At 48.6% G+C, this 25,574-nt stretch overlaps 1 protein-coding gene across 3 annotated transcripts in view; it reads right to left on the bottom strand.

Annotated features, from left to right (window-relative positions):
* The window catches only part of LOC132377648 (hyaluronidase-2-like), a 32,572-nt gene extending 8,149 nt beyond the window's left edge, over positions 1–24,423 (bottom strand). Inside the window, exons 1-2 of one of the 3 annotated variants that reach the window (XM_059943841.1) lie at positions 24,167–24,423; positions 631–1,592 (exon numbers count right to left, since the gene is read on the bottom strand). In XM_059943841.1, coding sequence (XP_059799824.1) covers positions 631–1,554 — 924 coding nt within the window. In that variant the 5' untranslated portion in view covers positions 1,555–1,592; positions 24,167–24,423. Of the gene's footprint in view, positions 1–630; positions 1,593–20,180; positions 20,319–24,166 lie in introns of those variants that run through there. The other 2 variants (XM_059943839.1, XM_059943840.1) reach the window with 2 other exon arrangements.
* Between the last annotated feature and the right edge of the window lie 1,151 nt (positions 24,424–25,574).

Raw genomic sequence — 25,574 nt, 5'->3', positions numbered from 1 at the left:
CAACCCCATTTTTCCTGCCTTCTCCCCATAACCTTTGATGCCCTGACGAATCAGAACCTACCAACTTCTGCCTTAATGACTTGGCCTTTTACAGTCATCCATGACAAAGAATTCCAAGAACCAACACTCTCTGGCTAAAGAAATTCCTCATTTCTGTTCTAAATGGAGGTTCCTCTATTCTGAGGCTGTGCCCTCTGGTCCTAGACTACTCCACTATAGGAAACATCTACTCTATCTGGGACTTCCAATATTCTAAGAGCACACCCTCCCCCATTCTTCTAAACTTCAGTGAGTACAGGCCCAGAGCCATCAAATGTTCTATACGTTAACCCTTTCATTCCCAGGATCAGTGCCATGAAACTTCCCTGGACCCTCTCCAATGCCAGCAAATCTTTTCTTAGATAAGTGGCTCCAAACTGTCACAATTCTCCAAGTGAGGTCTGACCAATGCCTTAAAAAGCACTAGCATTACATCCTCAGACCTCTGTACCCCATATCTATTGGAGCGGGGGTGGAGGGGGGGTTGGTGAATGACGCAAATCCTGGGGTGGGGGGAGAAGGGTGGAAAGGATAAGTGATGTGGGTGGGGGGGGGAGGGAGAGACAAGAGGGAGGGGTGCTAGGGTCTCACCTCGGTCAACAGCTGCACTGTGTAGGTATATGTGGGCCTTGAGTACACAAAGACGGGCAGTGAATAGTTGGCGCTATGAAGCTGGGCGACACGCAAAGCCTCGCGGACCCGGGACCGGACAAACTTGATGGCACTGGCTGAGGACTGGAGGCTGTAGTCCAGGTAGATGGAGGGGTATATGGCGGTGCTGTTTCTCCATAACCACGCCAACAGGTCGTTGCGAGAGATCTCAACGTCTGGGCAGCGGCCAGTGTAATTGGCTGCATTGGTTTTGTAGTCGTGGTTGTAGCAGTCGGGGAAGAGATAGAAACCCCAGAGGCTGTGGGGCCGTGTGTTGCGGCCCTCCTGTAGCGTCTTCACCATGAAGTTCCGCGCCGACTGCTCAAACTCAAACTGCGCTTGGCGGCTGATGTCTGCCTGTGGCCAATGAGGGTGGCTCTTGGACACGAGGGCCAGTGATCTGTTACGGTATATCTGCTTCCCCTTCCAGTTGCGGATCCAGAGTGGCCGCCACTCCTCCCAGTCAATCACGGCCAGCCCTTCCCTGTGGTGGGAGCGTATGTAGCGGTCGATGTCGGCACGGACCTGCTGCAGATGCTGTAGCAGGCTGCTATTCTGCGGCACGCCCCCATTCACTGGCCTCTGCCCCTCAAAGTAGGGGTACCTGCCCAGGCGCTCCTTGTAGAAGATGGTAAGCTCCTGGTCATAGAAGCCCTCATTGGGCGAGGACACGACGTCAAAGACATCCAAGCCAAGGGAGATGGAATATCGGACGCAGTCATGGGTCGGAGCGTTCCACACAGTCACAAATGGCTTCCCACCAAAGGCGGACGTCTGCTTTCGTGCCTGGGCCCCGGCTGCGGCAGTAAGCAGGGTCGCCACGCAGGTCGCTGTCTGGACAAAGCAGGCTGCCCACTGGCCCATGGCTCTCTGTCACTTTCACCTCCCCACTGGCTCCCAGCCTGCAACACAGCATCACAGAGTGGTTACCCCCAGTAATGGTCAGCCCCCCCCCCCCACCCTGAAACACAGCAGCAGACAGAAGTCAGACAGAAGTCACCCTGCAGCTCGGGGCTTGGACTGCTGTCAGCAATTTCAATCCCCCTGGCAAACACACCCCTCCCTCTCCATGCCTTTCCTCTCCAGCAAACACACCCACCCTCTCTCTCCCCTCAATCCTGTCCCCAGCAAACCCTACCCCCTTCACTGCACTCATCTCCACCCAGTCCCAATGCACACAGACCACAAGACACAGGAGCAGAATTAGGCCATTTGGCCTTTTGACTCCACATTTCCATTCATGGCTGATTTATTATCCCTCTCAACCCCATTCTCCTGCCTTCTTCCTGTAACCTTTGACACCCTGATTAATCAAGAACCTATCAACCTCCGTTTTAAATATATCCGGTGACTTGGCCTCCACAGCCATGTGTGACAATGAATTCCACAGATTCACCCTCTGGCTCAACAAACTTCTCTTCTCCATTCTAAATCTACGTCCCTCTATTCTGAGGCTGTGCCCTCTTATCCTAGAATCCCCCACCAATCTACGTCCACTCTATCTGGGCCTTTCAACATATGACAAGTTTCCATTAGATCCCTCTCATTCTACATCTACATCATTTATTATATTGAAATTTGTCCTCTACTGTGCCTATTGTCTTGTTTATTAATTAATTATTGTACTGCCCTGCACTGTTTTGTGCACTTTATGTAGTCATGTGTAGGTCTGTAGTCTAGTGTAGTTTTTGTGTTGTTTTACGTAGTCTAGTGTAGCCTTGAGTTTTCTCACATAGTCTAGTGTAGTTTTGTGTTGTTTCATGTAGCACCATGGTCCTGGAGGAACATTATTTCATTTTTACTGTGTACTGTACTGGCAGTTTATGGCCGAAATGACAAAAAAAGCAACTTGACGACTTGATTCTTCTAAATTCCAGTGAGTAAAGGCCCAGAGCGATCAATCACTCCTCACATGATCAAGCCTTTCATTTGCAGAATCATTCTCTCTGGTGTCAGCACATCCTTTCTTAGATAAGGGGCCCAAATTTCTTACAATACTCAATGTACAGTCTAACTAATGCCTTATAAACTGTCAGCATTACATCATTGCTTTTATAAGGCCATAAGATATAGGAGCCGAATTAGGCCATTAGGCCTATTGATCTGCTCTGCCATTTCATAATGCCTGATACAATTTTCCTCTTGGCCTCAATCCCCTGCCTCCCCCTGTATCCCTTCATGCCCTGTCCAATCAGAAATCTATCAACTTCTGACTTAAATATACGTAAAGACTTGGTCTCCACAGGTGCCTGTGGTAAAGATTCCACTCTCTGGCTAAATCAATTCCTCAACTGTTTTAAAAGTTTTATTCTGAGGTCGTGTCCTTTTGTCCTAGAGTCTCCCATCACAGAAAACATCATATCCATTCTATCAAGGCCTTTCACTATGTGACAGTTTTCGATGAGATCACCCCTCATTCTTCTGAATTCTAGTGAATACAGACCCAGAGCCTACAAACGCTCTTCATATGACAAGTCTTTCAATCCTGGAATCACTTTTGTGAACCTCCTTTGAACCTTCTCCAGTTTCAGCACATCCTTTCTGAGGTAAGTGGCCCAAAGTTGCTCACAATACTCCGTGAGGCCTCACCAGTGCTTTACTTTTATATTCTAGTCCTCTTGAAATGAATGCTAACATCGCACTTGCTTTCTTCCCCATGGACTGAACCTGCAAATTAACCTTCAGGGAATCCTGCACAAGGACTCCCCAAGTCCCTTTAACACCTGTTTTTTTTGTATTTTCTCTCCATTCAGAAATAAATCCTCTCATTTCTTCTACCAAAGTGCATGACTATACATTTCCTGACACCGTATTCCATCTGCCACTTTGCTCATTCTCCTAATCTGTCTAAGTCCTTCTGTAGCTTCTCTACATCTCCAAAACTACCTGCCCCTCCACCTGTCTTCCTATTGTCTGCAATTCCATCATCCAAATCATTGACATATAACTTACAAAGAATCATTCCCACCAGCAGCCAACCTGAAAAGGCCCTCTTTATTCCCACTCTTTGCCTCCTGCCAGTCAGTCACTGCTTTATCCATGCTAGAATCTTTCCTGTAATACAATGGGCTCGGAGCTTGTTAAACAGTCTCAAGTGTGATACCTTGCCAAAGGCCTTCTGAAAATCCAAACTTATCTATCCTGCTTGTTATTTCTTCAAAGAATTCCAATAGATCCATCAGGCAAGATTTTCCCTTGAAGAAACCATGCTGTCTATAGCCTACTTTATCAAGTGCCTCCAAGTACCCTGAGATCTCATCCTTATTAATTGATTGCAACATCTTCCCAACTACTGAGGTCAGACTAACTGGCCTATAGTTCCCTTTCTTCTGCATCTCTCCCTTCTTGAAGAGTGGAGTCACATTTGAAATTTTCCAACACAAAAAGAGGAAATCCACAGATGCTGGAAATCCAAGCAACACACACAAAATGCTGGAGGAAATCAGCAGGCCAGGCAGCATCTATGGAAAAGAGTACAGTTGACATTTTGGGCTGAGACCCTTCATCAGGACTCAAGAAAAAAAAGAGTTAGAAAGTTAGAAGGTGGGAGGAGGGGAAGAAGAAATGTAAGGTGATAGGTGAAACTGAGGGGTTGGGGTGGGAGAGGTGAACTGAAGGGCTGGGAAGTTGATTGATAAGAGGTACAGGGCTGGGGAAGTGGAAACCTGATAGGAGAAGACAGAAGCCATGGAAGAAAGAAAAGGGGGAGGAGCACCAGAGGGAGATGATGGGTAGGTAGGGAGATAAGGTGAGAGGGGGAAAAGGGAATGGGGAAGTGTGTGGGGTGGGGGTTGGGCTCTTTTGGAGTTTGAGAAACCGATGTTCTGGGCTGGAGGCTACCCAGACAGAACACAAGGTGTTGTTCCTCCAACCTGACTGCGGCCTCATCGTGACAGAAAAGAACTGACATGTTGGAATGGGAAGTGGAACTAAAATGGGTGGCCACTGGAAGAAAGCCTGAAGTGGAACAAGTGCTACACCTACCCTTATACCTCAGTGACAGGACAACTGCATCCTGGTAATTGGCGACCCTGGACATTTGCGTCCGTTTTCTTTGCATCCTGGACATTTCTGTCCCAATACATGTATATTTCATAAAAGATAATTTTACATATTCATGTAATTTTTAAAATCAAAAAGTTTTAAAGGTATTGTAGCATGCATTTTATTGATTAAAAAATTTAATTTATAAGTCCAAACAGAGGGCATTTCTGCCATTGAAAATTCATCATGTTTTGACAAAGTTGTTCCAATGAGATGTCTTGTTTGTTCTTGAGGATATCGCAGTTTCTTTCCACTCTAAAATTGATTCTTTTACTCTAATTGCAGCAGCAGAAGAACCATGGTTATGCTCATTAATTCATTTTGTTATTACATCACTCTCAGTATGAACTCTTGCTTTGCAGAATCGTACCACATATCTCCAGTAAGTTTTCGTGCCTACAGCATTTTTCTTATGATAGTGATAGACATAATTTCTGTCATCAACAAGTATGTTTCCACCTTTGCTTGATTTCAAGAACTGTGACATAGCTTAGTTTCTGAAAAAAATTAAATTTAAAGCCAAATTGTAATAGGAAACATGTGGGGATTTGTTTACAAGTAGGTCGGTCGCAAACGAGGCAACCCTCATTTGCCTACAATTACCCTTATTGATTAGACGGTTGCTTTTTGAGCTGAGATAAGAGGCTTAGCATATATAACATGGGGTTTATTATAGCGAGACGCATATGTACATATAGTGGGATGCAAATATCCAGGGATGTTAATGATTGGGACACAATCGTCCAGGATGCAAATACCCTAGCACTCTATGCCTCCTCCCTCACAACCATTCAGGGCCACAAACAGACCTTCCAAGTGAGGCGACACTTCACCTGAGTCTGTTGGAGTTATCTACTGTATCTGGTGCTCCTGGTGTGGCCTCCTGTATATTGACAAGACCTGGCATAGATTGGGAGACCACTTCACCAAGCACCTATGCTCCATTTGCCAGAAAAAGCAGGTTCTCCCATTGGCCACCCATTTTTATTCCTCTTCCCATTCTGACATATCAGCCCATGGCTTCCTCTACTGTCACGCTGAGGTCACACTCAGGTTGGAGGAGAAACATCTTGTATTCCATCTGGGTAGCCTCCAACCTGACAGCATGAACATTGATTTCTCAAACTTCTGGCCGTGCCCCCTCACCTCCTTCACTACTCCCTATTCCCATTTCCCCCTCTCACCTCCTCTGGTGCTCCTCCCCCTACCCTTTGCCCCATGGCCTTCGGTCCTCTCCTGTCAGATACCCCCTTCTCCAGCCCTTTATCTATTGCACCAATCCACTTCACCCCCTCCCTCTCCTGGTTTCACCCATCATCAACTACCTTGTATTTCTTCCTTCCCTTCCCCCCCACATTCTTACTCTGACTTCTCAACCTTTTTCTCACCAGTCCTGATGAAGGGTCTGTGCTCGAAATTTCTACTGTACTCTTTTCCACAGCTATCTGGCCTGCTGAGTTCCTCCAGTATTTTGTGTTTGTAATTTTCCTGTCTTCCAGAACAATTCTAAAAATTCTTGAAAAAATCATTACTAATGCCTGCACAATCTCTCCAGCAACCTCTTTCTGAACTCTGGAGTGTACACCATCTGGTCCAGGTGCCTCATCCACCTTCTGACCTTTCTCTAGCAACTTCACACATTCATGACCCCAACATAGGGAACTTCCACCATACCGCTGGTGTCTTCCACAGAGGAGACTGATGCAAAATACTTAATTCAGTTCATCCATCATTTCCTTGTTCCCCCATTAGTACCTCTCCAGCATCATTTTCCAGTGGTCTGATATCCACTCTCGTCTCTCTTTTACACTTTATGTATCTCAAGAAACTTTTGGTATCCTCTTTAAAATTAATGGTTGGCTTACTTTCATATTCCATCTTTACCTTCTTAATGACTCTTTTTATAAGTTCCTTCTGTTGGTTTTTAAAAGTTTCCCAATCATCTAACTTCCCACTGAATTTACACTATTATATGCCCTCTCTTTGGCTTTTATGTTGGCTTTGACTTGTCTTGTTAGCCACAGTTATGTCATCTTGCCTTTAGAATACTTCTTCCTCTTTGGGATGTATATATCCGGTGCCTTCCCAATTGCTTCCAGAAATTCCAGCCATTGCTGCTCTGCCGTCATCACTACCAGTGTTCCCCTCCAATCAGTTCTGGCTAACTCTCTCATGCCTCTGTAATTCCCTTTACTTCACTGTAATACTGATACTTCTGACTAACTTCTCAAATTTCAGGGTGAATTTGATCATATTATAATCCCTTACCCCAAGGGTTCTTTTAACTTAAACTCTCTAATCAACTCCAGTTCATTGCACAACACCCATTCCAGAATAGCTGATCCATGATCCAGTGGCATCAACCATGAGTACCCTAAAAAACCATCTCAAAGGGACTCTAAAAGTTCCCCCTCATGGAATCCAGCACCAATCTGATCTTCCCAATCAACCTGCATATTGTCATCTCCCATGACTATTGTAACACTGCCATTTTAGCATGCATTTTCTATCTCCGATTGTAATCTGTAGAACAATCCTTGCTACTGTTTTTTTTGGGGGGTGGGGGGGGGGGGGAGTCTGTGCATTCTCTCATCTGGATCTTTTTACCCTTACGGTTTCTTAGCTCCATCCATAACGAATTAAAGCAAGGAGGATGAGAGGTGACCTGATAGAGGTGTATGAGATGATGCGAGGCATTGATCGTGTGGATAGTTAGAGGCTTTTTCCCCAGGGCTGAAATGGTTACAAGAGGACACAGGTTTAAGGTGCTGGGGAGTAGGTACAGAGGAGATGTCAGGGGTAGGTTTTTTTACTCAGAGAGTGGTGATAATGTTGCAGCTATATAGGACCCCACTTGGAGTACCGTGCTCAGTTCTGGCTGTTTCACTACAGGAAGGATGTGGAAGCCATAGAAAGGGTGTAGAGGAGATTTACAAGGATGTTGCCTGGATTGGTGAGCATGCCTTATGAAAACAGGTTGAGTGAACTTGGCCTTTTCTCCTTGGAGCGAAGGAGGATGAGAGGTGACCTGATAGAGGTGTACAAGATGATGAGAGGCATTGATTATGTGGATAATCAGAGGCTTTTCCCCAGAGCTGAAATGGTTACCAGAGGACACAGGTTTAAGGTGCTGGGGAGTAGGTACAGAGGAGATGTCAGGGGCAAGTTGTTTTTTTTTTTAAAAACGCAGAGAGTGGTGAGTGCGTGGAATGGGCTGCCAGCAATGGTGGTGGAGGCAGATACAATAGGGTCTTTTAAGAGACTTTTGGGTAGGTACTTGGAACTTGGAAAAATAGAGGGCTATGGGTAAGCCTAGTAATTTCTAAGGTATGGATATGTTCAGCACAATTCCGTGGGCTGAAGGACCTGCATTGTGCTGTAGTTTTTCTATGTTTCTATAAGAGGACTCCTTTTATACCGGGCGTGGTACTCATTGTAGAAACTGGGAAATGACTGGGATTTACACTGGGCTAGGTACATATTGTAGAACTTGGGTGTATCCAATCTCACTCTCCCCTCAAGGCCCCCTCCCAACTTGCCCACACACCACTTCCTGCACCCGCAGAGTCATTCCAATGTTGCTCCTGTCCCTGCTACCTCCCACACTTTTCTGTGGTACACTGGCTCTCAGGATTTTTCTCCTCTTGTCCCTGGGGCCGTGTGGTGATCACATCGGCACACAACAACAGGAAACCGATACAGAAGCAGCAACTCATGCAAACTCAGAACTTCCTGAAGGTATAAGGTTTGTTCCCAGTGAGGAGAGATAGAAGAAATAGAGAGTCCCAGCAGTGGACAGGGAGTACCAATGGAGAAACATAGAAATCTACAGCACATTACAGGCCCTTCAGCCCACAATGTTGTGCCGACCATGATACTAGCTAGTATTTTCCTACCGCATAGCCCTCTATTTTTCTAAGCTCCATGTGCCTCTTAAAAGACCTTGTTGTATCTGCCTCTACCATCTTCGCCAGCAGTGCATTCCACGCACCCACCACTCACTGTGTGGAAAACCTACCTCTGACATTTCCCCTTGTACCTACTTCCAAGCACCTTAAAACTATGCCCCCTTGTGTTAGCCATTTCAGCCCTGGGAAAAAGCCTCTGGTAGTGATATATGATACTATGATACTATATATGATACTAAGGCAGGAGGTGTTGTGGATAATGAGGTGGATTTTCAAAGCTTGCAGGGAGATTTATGCCGGTTAGAAGAATGGGCTGAACGTTGGCAGATGGAGTTTAATGCTGAGAAGTGTGAGGTTCTACATTTTGGCAGGAATAATCCAAATAGAACATACAGAGTAAATGGTAGGGCATTGAGGAATGCAGAGGAACAAAGAGATCTAGGAATAACTGTGCATAGTTCCCTGAAAGTGGAGTCTCATGTAGATAGGGTGGTGAAGAGGGCTTTTGGAACGCTGGCCTTTATAAATCAAAGCATTGAGTACGGAAGTTGGGATGTAATGCTAAAGTTGTACAAGGCATTGGTAAGGCCAAATTTGGAATATTGTGTGCAGTTCTGGTCACCGAATTATAGGAAAGATATCAATAAATTAGAGAGAGTGCAGAGACGATTTACTAGGATGTTACCTGGGTTTCAGCAATTAAGTTACAGAGAAAGGTTGAACAAGTTAGGTCTCTATTCATTGGAGCGTAGAAGGTTGAGGGGGGATTTGATTGAGGTATTTAAAATTTTGAGAGGGATAGATAGAGTTGACGTGAACAGGCTGTTTCCATTGAGAGTAGGGGAGATTCAAACTAGAGGACATGATTTGAGAGTTAGGGGGCAGAAGTTTAAGGGAAACACGAGGGGGTATTTCTTTACTCAAAGAGTGATAGCTGTGTGGAATGAGCTTCCTGTAGAAGTAGTAGAGGCCAGTTCAGTTGTGTCATTTAAGGTAAAATTGGATAGGTATATGGACAGGAAAGGAGTGGAGGGTTATGGGCTGAGTGCGGGTAAGTGGGACTAGGTGAGATTAAGGGTTCGGCACGGACTAGGAGGGCCAAGATGGCCTGTTTCCGTGCTGTGATTGTTATATGGTTATATGGTTATCCACACAATCACTGCCTCTCATTATCATACACATCTTTCAGGTCACCTCTCATCCTCCGTTGCTCCAAGGAGAAAAGGCCAAGTTCAGTCAACCTATTCTCATAAATCACACTCTCCAATCCAGGCAACATCCTTGTAAATCTACTCTGCACTCTCTCTATAATATCCACATCCTTCATGTGGTGAGGTTACCAGAACTGAGCACAGTACTCCAAGTGGGGTCTGACTAAGGTCTTATATAGCCGTAACATTACCTCATGGCTCTTGAACTCAAACCCATGGTTGATAAATACCAACACACCATACGCCTTCTTAACCACACTGTCAACGTGGGCAGCAGCTTTGAGTGGCCTATGGACACGGACCCCAAGATCTCGCTGATCCTCCACAATGCCAGAAGTCTTACCAATATTATATTCTGTCTTCAAATTTAACCTACCAAAATGAACTACTTCACACTTACCTGGGTTGAACACCACCTGCTACTTCTCACCGCAGTTCTACATCTTATCAATGTTGTGCCAGACTATCCACAACATCCCCAACTTTTGTGTCATCAGCAAACTTACTAACCCACCTTTCTACTTCCTGATCTGGGTCATTTAAAAAAGTCATAAAGAGGAGGGGTCCCCTGTGGAACACCACTGGTCACCGTCCTCCATGTAGAATATGAATCATCTACTTTGCCTTCTGTGAGCAAGCCAATTCTGGATCCACAAAGCAAGGTCACTTTGGATACAATGCCTCCTTACTTTCTGAATCAGCCTTGCATGAGGAGGAACTTTATCAAATGCCTTACTGAAATCCATATACACTAGATCCACTGCTCTACCTTCATCGATGTGTTTTGTTACATCCTCAAGAATTCAATCAGGCTCGTAAGGCATGACCTGCCCTAAACAAAGGACAAACTACTCTGTTAAATCACAACAACCCAGTGGGGAGGGGCTGACATGTGAAGTTAGAAACAGCACAGTGAGAGATTTGCAGTGATGGTCAACAGACAGGGCATTTTACATTTCAGGAAAGGACAATGGAATTGACAGAGGAATGAGGGATACAGAAAACAGACAAGAGAGGCAGTGTAGCGATGTGCTACACACATCGCTGAAATAACGACATGTAGTTGGTAAGTCGTTTCAAGACTAGTTTATTCAAACTTTGCGGTGCTGGCATTTAATCCCTAGCGCCCCGCCCTCTCCGGGCGGAAATGACATCGAAAATACATTACTAAAGTCTTCCCCTACATGCTGGCTATTTGTGAGCCGGTTCGCCTGCGCAGAAAGTGGGTCACCACATAACCCCCCCCCGCCCCCCCAGAACCGGCAATACACCCCCCGATGTCCACAGTCTGGATCAGTCTCTGTTTGGGAGGTCTGCCTCTGCGCCGCGGTGCCTGAACCTCGACCAGCTGCGCCAAATCCACATGGGCTGGTTTGAGTCGGTCCACCGTGAAAACCTCCTCTTGCCCACCAATGTCCAGAACGTACGTGGACCCGTTGTTGTTGATCAACTTGAACGGCCCCTCGTACGGTCGCTGTAGTGGTGCCTCGTGTCCGCCCCTTTGTACAAACACAAACTTACAGTTCTGCAGGTCTTTGGGTACATGGGTCGGGGTCCATCCGTGCTGTGAAGTCAGTACAGGGGCCAGGTTGCCGAGCCTCTCATGTAGTCTGTCCAGGACTGCTGCGGGTTCTTCCTCTTGCCCCCTTGGGGCTGGTATGAACTCTCCTGGGACGGCCAGGGGTGCACCGTACACCAACTCGGCCGACGAGGTGTGCAGATCCTGTTTGGGCGCTGTGCGAATTCCAAGCAGGACCCAGGGAAGCTCGTCCATCCAGTTAGGTCCTCTCAGGCAGGCCATGAGAGCTGACTTCAAGTGACGGTGGAAGTGTTCCACTAGTCCGTTCGACTGTGGGTGGTAGGGAGTAGTGTGGTGTAACTGCGTTCCCAACAGGCTGGCCACAGCCGACCACAGGCTGGAGGTGAACTGGGTGCCTCCGTTGGAGGTAATGTGGGCCAGTACCCTGAAGCGTGCTACCCACGTTGCAATCAGTGCTCGGGCGCAGGAATCGGCAGATGTGTCAGTGAGCGGGACCGCGTCTGGCCACCTCGTGAACCGGTCTACCATAGTTAGGAGGTACCGCGCTCCTCGGGACACTGGTAGGGGGCCCACGATATCCACATGAATGTGGTCGAACCTCCGGTGTGTGGGTTCGAACTGCTGCGGCGGGGCTTTAGTGTGCCGCTGCACCTTGGCTGTTTGGCACTGCACGCACGTTTTGGCCCATTTACTGACCTGCTTGCGAAGTCTGTGCCATGTGAACTTGCTGGAGACCAGCCAGACGGTTGTCCTGATAGATGGGTGCGCCAAACCGTCCATGGAGTTGAAAACTCGCCGTCTCCAGGCTGCCGGGATGATGGGGCGAGGTTGGCCGGTAGCCACGTTGCACAGGAGGGTCCTCTCACCTGGGCCTATGAGAAAGAACTGCAGCTGCAAACCCGAGACTGCGGTCCTGTAGCTGGGCATCTCGTCGTCTGCCTGCTGCATCTCCACAAATGCTGCATAGTCCACCCCCAGGGACAGGGCCCGGACAGCTAGTCTGGAGAGTGCGTCCGCCACGACGTTGTCCTTTCCTGAGACATGCTGGATGTCTGTCGTGTACTCAGAGATGTAAGACAGATGTCGCTGCTGGCAAGCCAACCAGGGATCAGACACCTTTGTGAACGCGAAGGTCAACGGTTTGTGGTCCATGAACGCAGCGAACGGCCTGCCTTCTAAGAAGTACCTGAAATGCTGGATTGCCAGATACAGTGCCAACAGCTCCCAGTCTAAAGCACTGTACTTGAGTTCGGGTGGTCATAGGTGCTTGCTGAAGAACGCCAAGGGTTGCCAGCACCCAACCGACTGCTGTTGTCAGATGCATCCACCGTGAGTGCGGTCGGAATGTCCTTTCTGGGGTGCACCAGCATCGCGGCATCTGCCAAGGCTTCCTTGGCTTTAACGAAAGCGGCCGCGGCCTCCTCGACCCAAGTAATATCCATGCCTTTACCTGACATCAGGGTGTACAAAGGGCGCATGATACAGGCTGCTGAGGAGAGGAAATGGTGGGAGAAGTTCACCATACCAACGAACTCCTGTAGGCCTTTGACCGTGCTGGGCAGGGCAAAGTGGCAGATCGCGTCTACCTTGGCGGGCAGAAGTGTTGCCCCGTCTTTGGTAATCCTGTGGCCCAGGAAGTTGATGGTATCAAGACTGAACTGACATTTGGCCGGGTTGATCGTGAGGCCGAAATCACTCAGGCAGGAGTAGAGCTGGTGGAGGTGGGACAGATGCTCCTGACGACAACTGCTGGCTATAAGGATGTCGTCCAAATAGATGAACGCAAAGTCCAGGTCGCGTCCCACCGCATCCATTAGCTGCTGGAACGTCTGTGCGGCATTCTTCAGGCCAAACAGCATTCGAAGGAACTCGAACAGGCTGAACGGGGTGATAAGTGCCATTTTGGGGATGTCTTCAGGGTGCACCAGGATTTGATGGTATCCCCGGACGAGGACTACTTTGGAAAATATTCTTGCCCCATGCAGGTTTGCTGCAAAGTCCTGTATGTGCGGCACGGGGTAGCGGTCTGGAGTTGTAGCCTCGTTCAGTCTGTGGTAGTCGCCGCATGGTCTCCAACCCCCAGCTGCTTTGGGCACCATGTTCAGGGGGGAGGCCCATGGGCTGTCAGACCTCTGTACAATCCCCAATTCCTCCATCCTCTTGAACTCCTCCTTCGCCAGGCAGAGCTTTTCTGGGGGGAGCCTGCGTGCGCGGGTGTGGAGGGGTGGCCCCTTGGTCGGGATGTGGTGCTGAACCCTGTGTCTGGGCATGGCTGCCGTGAACTGCGGTGCCAGAATTGATGGAAATTCTGCCAGGATTCTGGTGAATTCATTGTCTGACAGCGTGATGGAGTCCAGGTGTGGGGCCGGCAACTTGGCTTCACCCAGGGAGAATGTCTGGAAAGTCTCCACATGTACCAGTCTTTTCCCTTGCAAGTCGATCAGCAGTCTGTGAGCTCGCAAGGAGTCTGCCCCCAGGAGTGGTTGGGCCACTGCGGCCAGTGTGAAGTCCCACGTGAACTGGCTGGCGCCGAACTGCAACTGCACTGTGCGGGTGACGTAGGTCCGTATCGTACCGCCATTTGCAGCCCTCAGGGTGGGTCCTGGCTTCCTGTTGCAGGTGTCGTACCCCGTCGGGGGCAAGACACTGATTTTTGCTCTGGTGTCGACCAAGAAGCGGCATCCCGACTGTTTGTCCCAGACGTACAAGAGGCTGTCCTAGTGGCCAGCCACCATAGTTATTAGCGGCAGCTGGCCCTTGCAGGGCAGGCGACAACGGCGGGCTTTTGAGCCCCACCGCTGGTGGTAGAAACACCACTGTTCACTGGCCTCCTCACTCCTGCCTCTGTGTTGTGTGCCCCCTTGCCAGGCCTGGTCTGATCCGCTGTTGGGCGCAGAGCCTGGTAATCTGACCGATGGATGCCACGCTCTCCCTCTTGGCTTTCCACAGCACGTCTGCCCGGGCCGCTTCCTTCCGGGGGTCACTGAAATCTGCATCGGCCAGCAGCAGGTGTGTCCTCGGGCAGTTGCTCTAGGAACGCTTGCTTGAACATGAGGCAGGGCTTGTGTCCATCAGCCAGAGCCAGCATCTCATTCATCAATGCTGACGGCAATCTGTCTCCCAAACCGTCCAGGTGAAGCAGGCGGACACCCCGCTCACACCATGAGAGGCCAAAGGTCCCAATGAGCAGCGCCTTGAATGCTTCATATTTGCCTTTTTCCGGGGGCGACTGTATGAAATCCGCAACCTGGACGGCTGTCTCCTGGTCAAGGGCGCTCACCATGTGATAGTAATGTGTGGAATCAGAAGATATCTGCCGAATCTGGAACCACACGTGTGGTCGCAGCGTCCAGAAAGTCGGCAGTTTTAGCAAAACTGTGTGAACAGATGAAGGGTCGGTCATCTTTGCTCTTTGGACCGTCGGGGTCACCAATGTAGCGATGTGCTACACACAGTGCTGAAATAACGACACGCAGTCAGTAAGTCGTTTCGAGACTAGTTTATTAAAACTTCGCAGCGCTGGCATTTAATCCCTAGCGCCCACCCTCTCTGGGCGGAAATGACATCAGAGGTGCATTACCAAAGTCTCCCCCCGCACGCTGGCTATTTGTGAGCCGGTTCGCCTGTGCAGAAAGTGGGTTGCCACAGCATAGTACATAGCAAATAAGAGTGGAGCACAGGCAATGTGTCCCCCTTACAAATACCAGTGAACATATCACAGTGATAATAAATCTAACCTCTTAACAGGACAGATTATAAAGGACAATTGGTATGAGCAGAGTCGGCCCTGAAGGACAGATCTGACTAATCTGCAGGAATTCTTTGAGGTGGTGACCCATCAAATAGGTGTCTTTGCATCTTGAGGGCTTTTGATAAGGTCCTGGTCAGAAGGTCTATAAACACAGAACAATACAACAGTACAGATCATTTGACCCATCATGTTGTGATGGCCTTTAACCTGCTCTAACATCAATCTAACCCTTCCGTCCTACATAACCTTACATTTTTCTGTCATCCATGTGGTTATTTACAAGTGACTTTAATACCCCTATTGTATTTGCCCCAACCACTAGCCTTGGCAGTGTGTTCCAAGTACCCATCACTCTGTGTAAACAAAAACTCTGGCATCACTCCAAACTTTCCTTACAATCACCTTAAAATTATGCCCCCTCATACTGGCCATTTCCACTATGGGAAAGTGTGTCTAGCTGTCCACTCTATCTGTATCTCTTATCATCTTGTACATTACTTAGAACCTCTCATCCTCCTTAGCTTACTCAGCCTATCCTCGTAAGACATGCTCTCTAATCTAGGCAACATCCTAGTAAATCTCTGCATCCCTTTAAAACTTCCACATCCTTTCTATAAGGTGACCAGAACACAATACTCCGAGTGTAGTCTAATAAGGGTTTTATAGAGCTGCATTATCCCACAGCTCTTGAACTCAATCCCCTGACGAATGAATTTAGTCAGAGCACATGGAATAGAAGGCATCATACAAAACAAAGATTGGGGATAAATGGTCCTCATCTGGTGAGCTGCTCCCCACCCAACTCAGGAGTTTTGTCAAGAGGACCAAATATCACCCTTGTATGTTTGCCGTGTCACAATCCTAGGTGGGAATGTAGGTTGCGCAGAGGATACAAGGGAAATGGCTCAGGTGCAGATCAATGGGACTAGGCCAAATTATAGTTCGACAAGGACTAGAAACAGTCAAAAACCTACAGCACAATACAGGCCCTTAGGCCCACAAAGTTGTGCCGAACATGTCCCTATTTTAGAAATTAATAGGCTTACCTATTTTACTAAGCTCCACATACCTATCCAAAAGTCTCTTAAAAGAACCTATTGTACCCACCTCCACCACCATTGCCAGCAGCCCATTCCACACACTGACCACTCTGAGTAAAAAAAACTTACCTCTCTCATCTCCTCTGTACCTACTTCCCAGCACTTTAAACCTGTGTCCTCTCGTGGCAACCATTTCAGCCCTGGGAAAAGGCCTCTGACTATCCACATGATCAATGCCTCTACACCTCTGTCAGTTCACCTCTCATCCTCCTTCACTCCAAGGAGAAAAGGCCGAGTTCACTCAACCTATTCTCATAAGACATGCTCCCCAATCCAGGCAACATTTTTGTAAATCTCCTCTGCACCCTTTCTATGGCTTCCACATCCTTCCTGTAGTGAGGCGACCAGAACTGAGCATTGTACTTACTAACCCATCCCTCCACTTCCTCATCCAGGTCATTTATAAAAATCACGAAGAGTAAGGGTCCCAGAACAGATCCCTGAGACACTCCACTGGTGATCGATCTCCATACAGAATATGACCCGTCTACAACCATTCTTTGCCTTCTGTGGGCAAACCAGTTCTGGATCCACAAAGCAATGTCCCCTTGGATCCCATGCCTCCTTACTTTCTCAATAAGCTTTGCATGGGGTACCTTATCAAATGCCTTGCTGAAATCCATATACACTACATCTACTGCTCTTCCTTCATCAATGTGTTTAGTCACATCCTCAAAAAATTCAAACAGGCTCGTAAGGCACGACCTGTCCTTGACAAAGCCACGCTGACTATTCCTAATCATATTATACCTCTCCAAATGTTCATAAATCCTGCCTCTCAGGATCTTCTCCATCAACTTACCAACCACTGAGGTAAGATTCACTGGTCTATAATTTCCTGGGCTATCTCTACTCCCTTTCTTGAATAAAGGAACAACATCCGCAACCCTCCAATCCTCTGGAACCTCTTCCGTCCCCAGTAATAATGCAAAGATCATCGCCAGAGGCTCAGCAATCTCTTCCCTCACCTCCCACAGTAGCCTGGGGTACATTTTATCTGATCCCGGCAACTTATCTAACTTGATGCTTTCCAAAAGTTCCAGCACATCCTCTTTCTTAATATCTACATGCTCAAGCTTTTCAGCCTGCTGCAAGTCATCACTACAATCACTAAGATCCTTTTACATAGTGAATTCTTAAGTATTAAGTACCTCTGCTATTTCCTCTGGTTCCATACAGACTTTCCCACCATCACACTTGATAGGTCATATTCTTTCACATCTTATCCTCTTGCTCTTCACATACTTGTAGAATGCCTTGGGGTTGTCCTTAATCCTGCCCGCCAAGCCTTCTCATGGCCCCTTCTGGCTCTCCTAATTTCCTTAAGCTCCTTCCTAGTAGATCTTCTAGATCTCTAACATTACCTAGTTCTCTGAACCTTTTGTAAGCTTTTCTTTTCTTCTTAATGGGCCAAAATGCCTGTTTTAGTGCTGTTGTCCTCTATTACTGTAACATGGCAGTGGGGAAAATCCAAAATTATCCATTCTGCAGATAATCGGAGTATGTAAGTGCAGAGGCTCTGAGGTATAATGTACGGAGTGAGCTGGGTGTGTTGGGACTCCAGATGGAAGGTTATTGTGTGGCATCAGGCAACTGGCGTCTTAGTTTTCATTATGAGAAATCAGGTACAGAAGGTCTCACCTCACTTCAAGGTGGTGAATTGTGACAGAAAGAGAGAGATCTCACTGGAATTTACCTAATTCCTACAGGGGTTGACGGGCTGGGAGGACTGCGCTGTGATTCACTGTCACTGGTTATTCCAATAGGTTCAAATAGGAAGGTCAGACTGCCTGTTACAGTGAGATTTCCTCCTGACCCTCTAAAACTTGACAGCAGAGTCCGACAATATCCTGCAGCGTCACAGTTGAATCAAGACAGATGGGGTAAGGACGGGGGGCTTGGAGATGCCGTGGAGGGAACAGACAGGAAAGGTCCCAGAGAAGCCTGGACTGTTCTCCTTTAAGGAAAATTTAATTGAGGGGAGCAGAATCAGAAGGGTGAGGGTCCTCTTCATTGACACACTTCCACAAAGATAATAGTGGAAAATCTGAGACAATTTAGGAAAAAGAGAAAAACTAAATCAGTGAGTTTTAATCTGGAGTGTTCCAACGCAGATTGGAAGGCCAGTTTCTGTGCTGCATCCTGTGCCCTCACAACACCCACATCAAGAAATTGATTTAAACCAGAGAGATGGGAGAATCTCGAATCTATGAAAGCAAATTACTGGAGGAACGGGGTGGGGGGCTGGTCAGGCTGTATCTGTGGAGGCAGAGGGACAGTCAATGTTTCTGGATAACTGAGATGTCCTCTGTCAAAAAAAAAGTCACTTCCCCTTGACAGAAACATTGACTGTCCCTCTGCCTCCACAAATTCAGCCTGAGCCCTCTCCTCCGTTTCCCACATTTCTGTTCTCCCACCAAAAAGAGATCTCTTAGACCTCCCCTTTCATCCAACCAGCCTCTGCATCTTTCATCACTCCACCAGCTGTCACACAATTCCACCAACACGTACAACACACTGGAGGAACTTAGCAGGTTGGGCAGCATCCGTTGAAACGAGCAGTCAACGTTTCGGGCCAAAACCCTTCGTCACACAATTCTACCACCAGTCACACTTTCTTCCTCAGCACTACCCTGCTATTCACTGTCTCTCTCCTTCCACCTATGACTGAAGCAGTTCCACAGCAGGGAAACAAGCCATTCAGCCCAAATCCTCTATCCACTGACCTTTCCTAAATCTTTCCCAAACCTATATCCTTCATTTTTAAGACTCCCCTGCCCTGGGGAAAAGGCTATGCCCATTAATGATAGCTACACCACATATAGTTTCATAAACTTCTATAAGGTCGCCTCTCAGTAAAAAAGTCCCAGCCTGTCTAGTCTCTCCTTGCTACTCCAGTGCTGGCAACATCCTGTTGAATCTGTGCCCTTGTCAGTTTAAAGACCGTTCCTAAAACTTGGACGGGTGCAGGGGTAAGAAAGAATCAGAACCATACGAGTCAAACATGGGCAAATGGGATTGGCTTAGAATAGGCATCTGAGTCAGCACAATCAAGATGGGCTGACGGGCTGATCCTGCACTGTACAACAGCTGTGACAAGAACTGCACACAGTATTCCTGGTTTGAATTCAGTGCCTTGACTGATTAAGGCCAGCGTGCCAAACATTGCGCCCACCACACAGTCCACATCCAGGAAATCGTTCACCTGACCCCCTCCCCCAGAGCCTCAGCGTTCACCCAGCAAATCCTGTCTGTACTCCTTAGCTGGTTCCACCTGTTACCTGCCAAACCCCACAACCAATACCAATGGTCTCCACCAACCCCTCCAATCACCCCCACACAGGGCCACCCTCACCACTCTTCCACTATCGCCACTTCCTGATCTGTTCACCGAACTCTCACTCCACTCCTGTTGTTCCCCTCTCCTCCACTCCCCCTACGGTGCTCGCACCCATTCCCCTCTTCCCGGGACTCCCACTCCTGATCCGGGCTGTTCACCGTCCCCTCCCTCCACACCTGCTGCTCCATCGCCCGCGCCTCTGTTCTCTTGTTCAGTCTCTTTGTACCGCCACTGTTCTCGAGATGAGGCGTCGTTCACCAGCTCCCCTTCCCCGTCCCCTCCGCTGCCTTCTCCCCCCCACTCCCCTCCCTTCCCCAAAACCTCGGGACCCGGGACGACACCCCTCGCCTTCCCTAGGACCACCCGTTCTATCCAGCCCGGGATACCATTGCCGGCTTCTCCTGGGTCTCCGTCCTCCTCTCTCTCCGTATGTGAACCATAGTCCCAGAGAGTCCGGGGACCCCCAGCTCCCACCACCCTCACACAGCAAGATCCCATTCGCGATGTGGTCACGTGGCCGCAAGCCTTCCCCGGGCTCCGGCCTTACGACGGACACTAGGCCGCAGCCTCCGAGCTCGATTTATCTCTTCACCTACCCTGGGTTGTTGCGGTTGGGATCTGGCCTGCCGATCCCCGCTCACCCGCGCCCCGATCGGGCCTCCCGCTTCATCCCGGAGCTGTGTCGCGGCCGGGGAGGAGCACAGGAGGCTCCGCTGCCTGGATACAGACACCGCAGATACAGGCCCCACCTTCTGAATAGAGAATCCGCCCCGGAATATGGGCTCCGCCGGTTGGATACAAACCCCGCCCCTGGTTACACACCCCGCCCTCTGTTTAATAGTCCCGCCCTCGGGGTAGGTGAGCTACGCGCTCGAACCATTAGGGGTTCACTGTTACCTCACCCAAAACATAGCTGACATTGCCAATCACCCTCCCCTCCTACACCCCGACCAAACCCCGCACTGAAATTAAGGCCGTTCGTTTCAGGTGTCGGGTTTTATTTAACTACCATTGACATATGTCGTGAGATTTGTAGTTTTGCGGCAGCAGTACTTTGCAATACATTAAAATTACCATACATAAAATAAATAAAATGCAGAAACAACAATCAGATCATGATCATGGGTTCAATAGCCACAGCTCTACACACCCTTCTTACACATCTGGAGAAGAAGGATGCTTATATGAGAATGGTGTTCTTGGACTACAGTTCATTGTTCCATCCAGGCTCGACAAGAATCTCAGAGACCTCGGCCTTCACCCTGCCTCGTGTAGCTGGATCCTGGACTTCCTGTCAGATCGCCAGCAGGTGGTAAGAGTGGGCTCTCTCACCTCTGCCCCTCTGACCCTCAACACAGGTGCCCCTCAGGGCTGTGTACTTAGCCCACTCCTTTATGCTCTGTATACCCATGACTGTGTCGCCACCCACAGCTCCAGTCTACTAACTAAATTTGCCGACGACACCAGTCTACACTGATTGGCCTATATTAACTATATTAACTCTCCTGTATAACATACTATTTATTACAAATTACTATAAATTGCACATTGCACATTTAGAAGGAGACATAATGTAAAGATTTTTACTCCTCATGTATGTGAATGATGTGAGCAATAAAGTCAATTCAATTCAATGACTCATTCAGCAATCTGAATGTGAAAGGGAAGGAGCTGTTCCTGAATCGTTGAGCTTGAATCATTGAGTGTTGATTTTAAGGTACCTGTACCCAAGCAATCCTTTAGGCAAGTTCCTCTCCAGACCCAGACATTAACGCAACACCAGAACAGTACCTCACCAAAACAGTGCCCAAACCAATCCCACTCCCACTGACCGACGCTCACCACCTCCGCCCTCCCCACACACCCTGTGTGAAAGGCGTGGTGTGATATTAAATTAGGTCCTCTCTTTCACGTTTCAGAGCACACAGAAAATGCTGGAGGAACTCAGCTGGTCAGGCAGCATCGATGGAGAGAAATATGTTGACATATTGGGCCAACCCTTCATCAGGAAGTCCAAACTGAGGTTGAAGGATCAACACCTTGTATTCCGTCTGGGTAGCCTCCAACCTGATGGCATGAACATCAATTTCTCTAATTCCTGTCATCCCACTCACACTTTTTTGTCCACCCCCTTCTCTTTTATTCCATGCCTCGTTTTGCTCCCCTTTTCACATCTTCTTCTCACCTGCCCATCATCTCTCTCTGGTGTCCATCTTCCTCCCCTTTCCCCCATGGTCCACTCTCCTGTCTGTCAGATTCCTCGGGTGTCCATCTCCCTCTGGTGTCCCATCACCTCTCTCTGGTGTCCATCTTCCTCCCCTTTCCCCCATGGTCCACTCTCCTCTCTATCAGATTCCTCCTTCCTCAGCCTTTTACCTCTTCCACCTATCACCTCCCAGCTTCTCACTTTATTCCCCTTTCCCCACAGCACCACTACTTCTTCAGCATGTCATCAAAGATCTTGGAAAAGTTTTATAGATGTGTGGTAGAAAGTCTACCGACTGACTGGGAACACCAATTCCTTTGAGTGGAAAATCTTTCAAAAGTAGTGGATTTGGCCCAGAACATCACGGGTAAAGCCCTTCCAACCATTGAGCATCTACATGAAAAGTTGCGGTAGAAAAGCAGCATCCAACCTCAGAGATCCCCACCACCCAGGCCATGCCCTTTTCTCGCTGCTGCCATCAGGTAGAAAGTACAGGTGCCTCAGAACTCACACCACCAGGTTCAAGAAAGGTTACTGGCCCTCGACCATCAGGCTCTTGAACAAAAGGGAATAACTGCACTCATTCTATTTCTGGTGTTCGCACAACCAGCGGTCTCATTTCAAGGACTCTTTACCCTGTTTCATGCTTTCATTGTTTATTGCTATTTATTTATATCTGCATTTGCACGGTTTGCTGTTCACTGGTGCTGTTTACAGTTACTGTCCTATAGATTTGGGAAGTATACCCGCAAGGAAAAAAAAGATCATGGTTGTCGCGATACGTACTGTTCTAATAAATTTTACTTTGAACTTCTGAACTTTGAACTCCCACCTCCTCTTCACCCCATCGGGGTCTCCTATCGCCTCCCAGCTTCTCACTTCATCCCCCTCTCCTACTTCCCTCCTCATCTGGTTTCACTTATCAGCTGCCACCTTCCTTCTTCCTTTCCAGTCCTGATGAAGGGTCTCGACTATTTATTCCTTTCCATAGCTGCTGCCTGACCTACTGAGATCCTCCATATTTTGTGTGGGCTGCTCTGTATTTCCTGCATCTGCGGACTCTGTTGAGGAGCAGATTTTGAACAGCAGGAGATTTCCACGTCTGTCTCGTACACGTGCACAGAGTCCCGGTTGCCGCGCACAGCCTCGTACACTAGGACTAGGAAGCGGGTAGGAGACTGAAATCTGTACTGACAAAATGGCAGGAGTGTTCAAGGACATCTTCAATCTCTCACTGTTGTAGTCGGAGGTTCCCACCTGCTTCAAACGGGCATCAATCACACCAAGACCACCTACCCAAGAGGAACACTCAATGTAGTGTTTGAGAGATCGGTCATGGCTAGAACTAACTCCTATGTAAGCAAGGACCTGGACCCGCTGCAATATGCTTACCGCCTTATGGCAAATGCAATCTTACTAACTCTCCACTCGGTCTTGGATAACCTGGACAATAACAACATCAGTGTCAGCTCAGCATTCAACACTATCGTACCCTCAATCTAATCCACCAACTGCAAAATCCGGGCCTCTGGGTCTCCTGCTGTGACTTCCTCACCAGGAGACTATAGTCAGTGTGGATCGTAAATAGCATCTCTTCCTCACTGACAATCAACACTGAGGCACCTCAAGGACGTGCTTAGGCCACTGCTCTACTCTCCCTACACCCACAACTGTGGCCAGAACCGCGCCAACGCCATCTATAAATTTGACGATGACACAACTGTTGTCAGAATCTCAGATGTTGACGAGGAGGTCACGGTCCGACATTCTCAAAAGGCAGAGCTTCAGAAAAGTGGCAGCTACAATGAAGGACCCTCGCCATCCAGGACATGCCCTCTTCTCGTTACTTCCATCAGGGAGGAGGTACAGGAGCCTGGAGACACACTCTCAATGATTCAGGAGCAGCTTCTTCCCCTCCGCCATCCCATTTCTTATTCTCTTTTGCATTGTTTATTTTACAACATGGTAAATTTTGTGCCTTTGTATTGTACCACTACCACAAAACTACACATTTCAAATCATAGACACAAGAGATTCTGCTGACGCTGGAAATTCAGAGCAACACACACAAAATGCTGGAGAAACTCGGCAGGTCAGGCAACATCTAAACAGTCGACGTTTCAGGCAGAGACCTTTCTTCAGGGCTCTCCATCAAGTCCTAATGAAGGGTCTTGTCCCGAAACGTAGACTGCTTATTCCTCTTCGTGCTGCGTGACCTGGTAAAATTCGAACTACATGTCAGCGTTAATAAACCTGATTCAGATTCTAGAGTAACGGCGGTCGCGGTTATAGGATAAGATCCCGCTCCTGCCCGTTCCCCTGCCCCTTTCCAACGGCTCTTTTTCCCGTTCCGAGACAGGCACCGACCGCTCCTACCTGATCCTGTCTCCGCTCCGCAGCCTGGGCTGGACGCTGCACTCTCCGCGCGGCCCCGTGCGTCACCCGCTTCCTGTCACCCGATGTTCATCTACACTTCCATTCCGAGCCAACGGCCGCTCAGTCCGTCACTACCATTCCCAGTCAACTCAACGGGACCCCGATCTCTCTCCATCCTTAAACCGGAACCCCCGGGGATTCGTATCCCGAGATCTCCATCCCCTGGGATCTTCACACGGACTCCTCGGACCTGTGGCTCGGGGAGGTTATTCCCCACTCCTGCTCTCCTCCACTCACCCCTCACTCCACCTCTCCCCGGGACCTCCCTCTCTTTTCCTCCTTCCGCCGGGACCTCCCCCTCAGCGCACCAAGAATGGAGAGGATGTTTCCTATAGTTTCCACAGCCTCAGAGTAGAGGGTCGTCTCTTTAGAACAGAGATGAGGAGGAACTTCTTTAGCCAGAGAGCGGTGCATTTGTGGAATTAATTGTCGCAGACGGCTGTGGAGGCAAGCGGAGGTAGAAAAGGGGTCAAAGGTTACGGGGAGAAGGCAGGAGGATGGGTTGAGAAGGATAAGGTAATATAAATCGGCCATGGTGGAGCAGACTCGATGGGCCGAACGGCCGAATTCTGCTCTTCGGTCTCATGGTCTCCCCAATACGTCTCCTTCTTTCCCCTGATGATCTCGGTGAACAGGACTGGACTCGGTGTGAGACGCGGGGAGGGGGGTGATACTGTCAGACTGAGTGGGGTGGGGAAGGAGAAGGAGGTAGTGAGGGAGAAACCCGGAGTGATGGCGGGGGGGGGGGGTGCGGGTGCCTGTGTGAAATGTGAAAACGACGAGTGACGTGACCTCTGGAAACTGGATCCAAAACTTAGTGGCCCCCTGCCAAAGCACCGAACTGGGAGGGGACAGAGGAACAGACCTTTCGGGCAGAGTGGATGATTCAGGAGGATGGGGAGAGGGCGTTGAAGCAAAGCCCAGGATGTAATGTTTCACGGAACAACAATATTGAGTGAGGAAAAGGATAAGCAAAGGTGCGGGAGGGAAGGGAGGAAGGAAGAGGATTGAGAGAAGGTTGAGGGCTGAGGAAAGGGAGGGAGTTGTGACCAGAGGCAGGAAGCCTGTATTGACTGCGTGTGGATGGTGGAGCCCATCGGGAGTGGGGCGCTGGGAACTCAGATAACGAGCCAAGGGCAGTCTAAGACAGTAAAAAACACTTCACAACCAACCTTCCCTCTGTGGACTCCGTTTACATTTCAATGAGTCAGTAAAGCCGCCAACCAGCAGTTAAAGTCGCCACCCAATATAAGAGAATATGAATTTAAATCTGGTAATGAGGAGAAAACTTTAACTGCTGTTTAGTTCCAAATTTGGATCGATCGTCCCCTGTTACTAGATCACCTAC

Source organism: Hypanus sabinus, chromosome 19, assembly GCF_030144855.1.
Source record: "Hypanus sabinus isolate sHypSab1 chromosome 19, sHypSab1.hap1, whole genome shotgun sequence".
In the NCBI taxonomy this organism is placed as follows: Eukaryota; Metazoa; Chordata; class Chondrichthyes; order Myliobatiformes; family Dasyatidae; genus Hypanus; species Hypanus sabinus.
The sequence above is the reverse complement of the archived record's forward strand: the minus strand, read 5'-3'. Positions and strand labels throughout refer to the sequence as shown.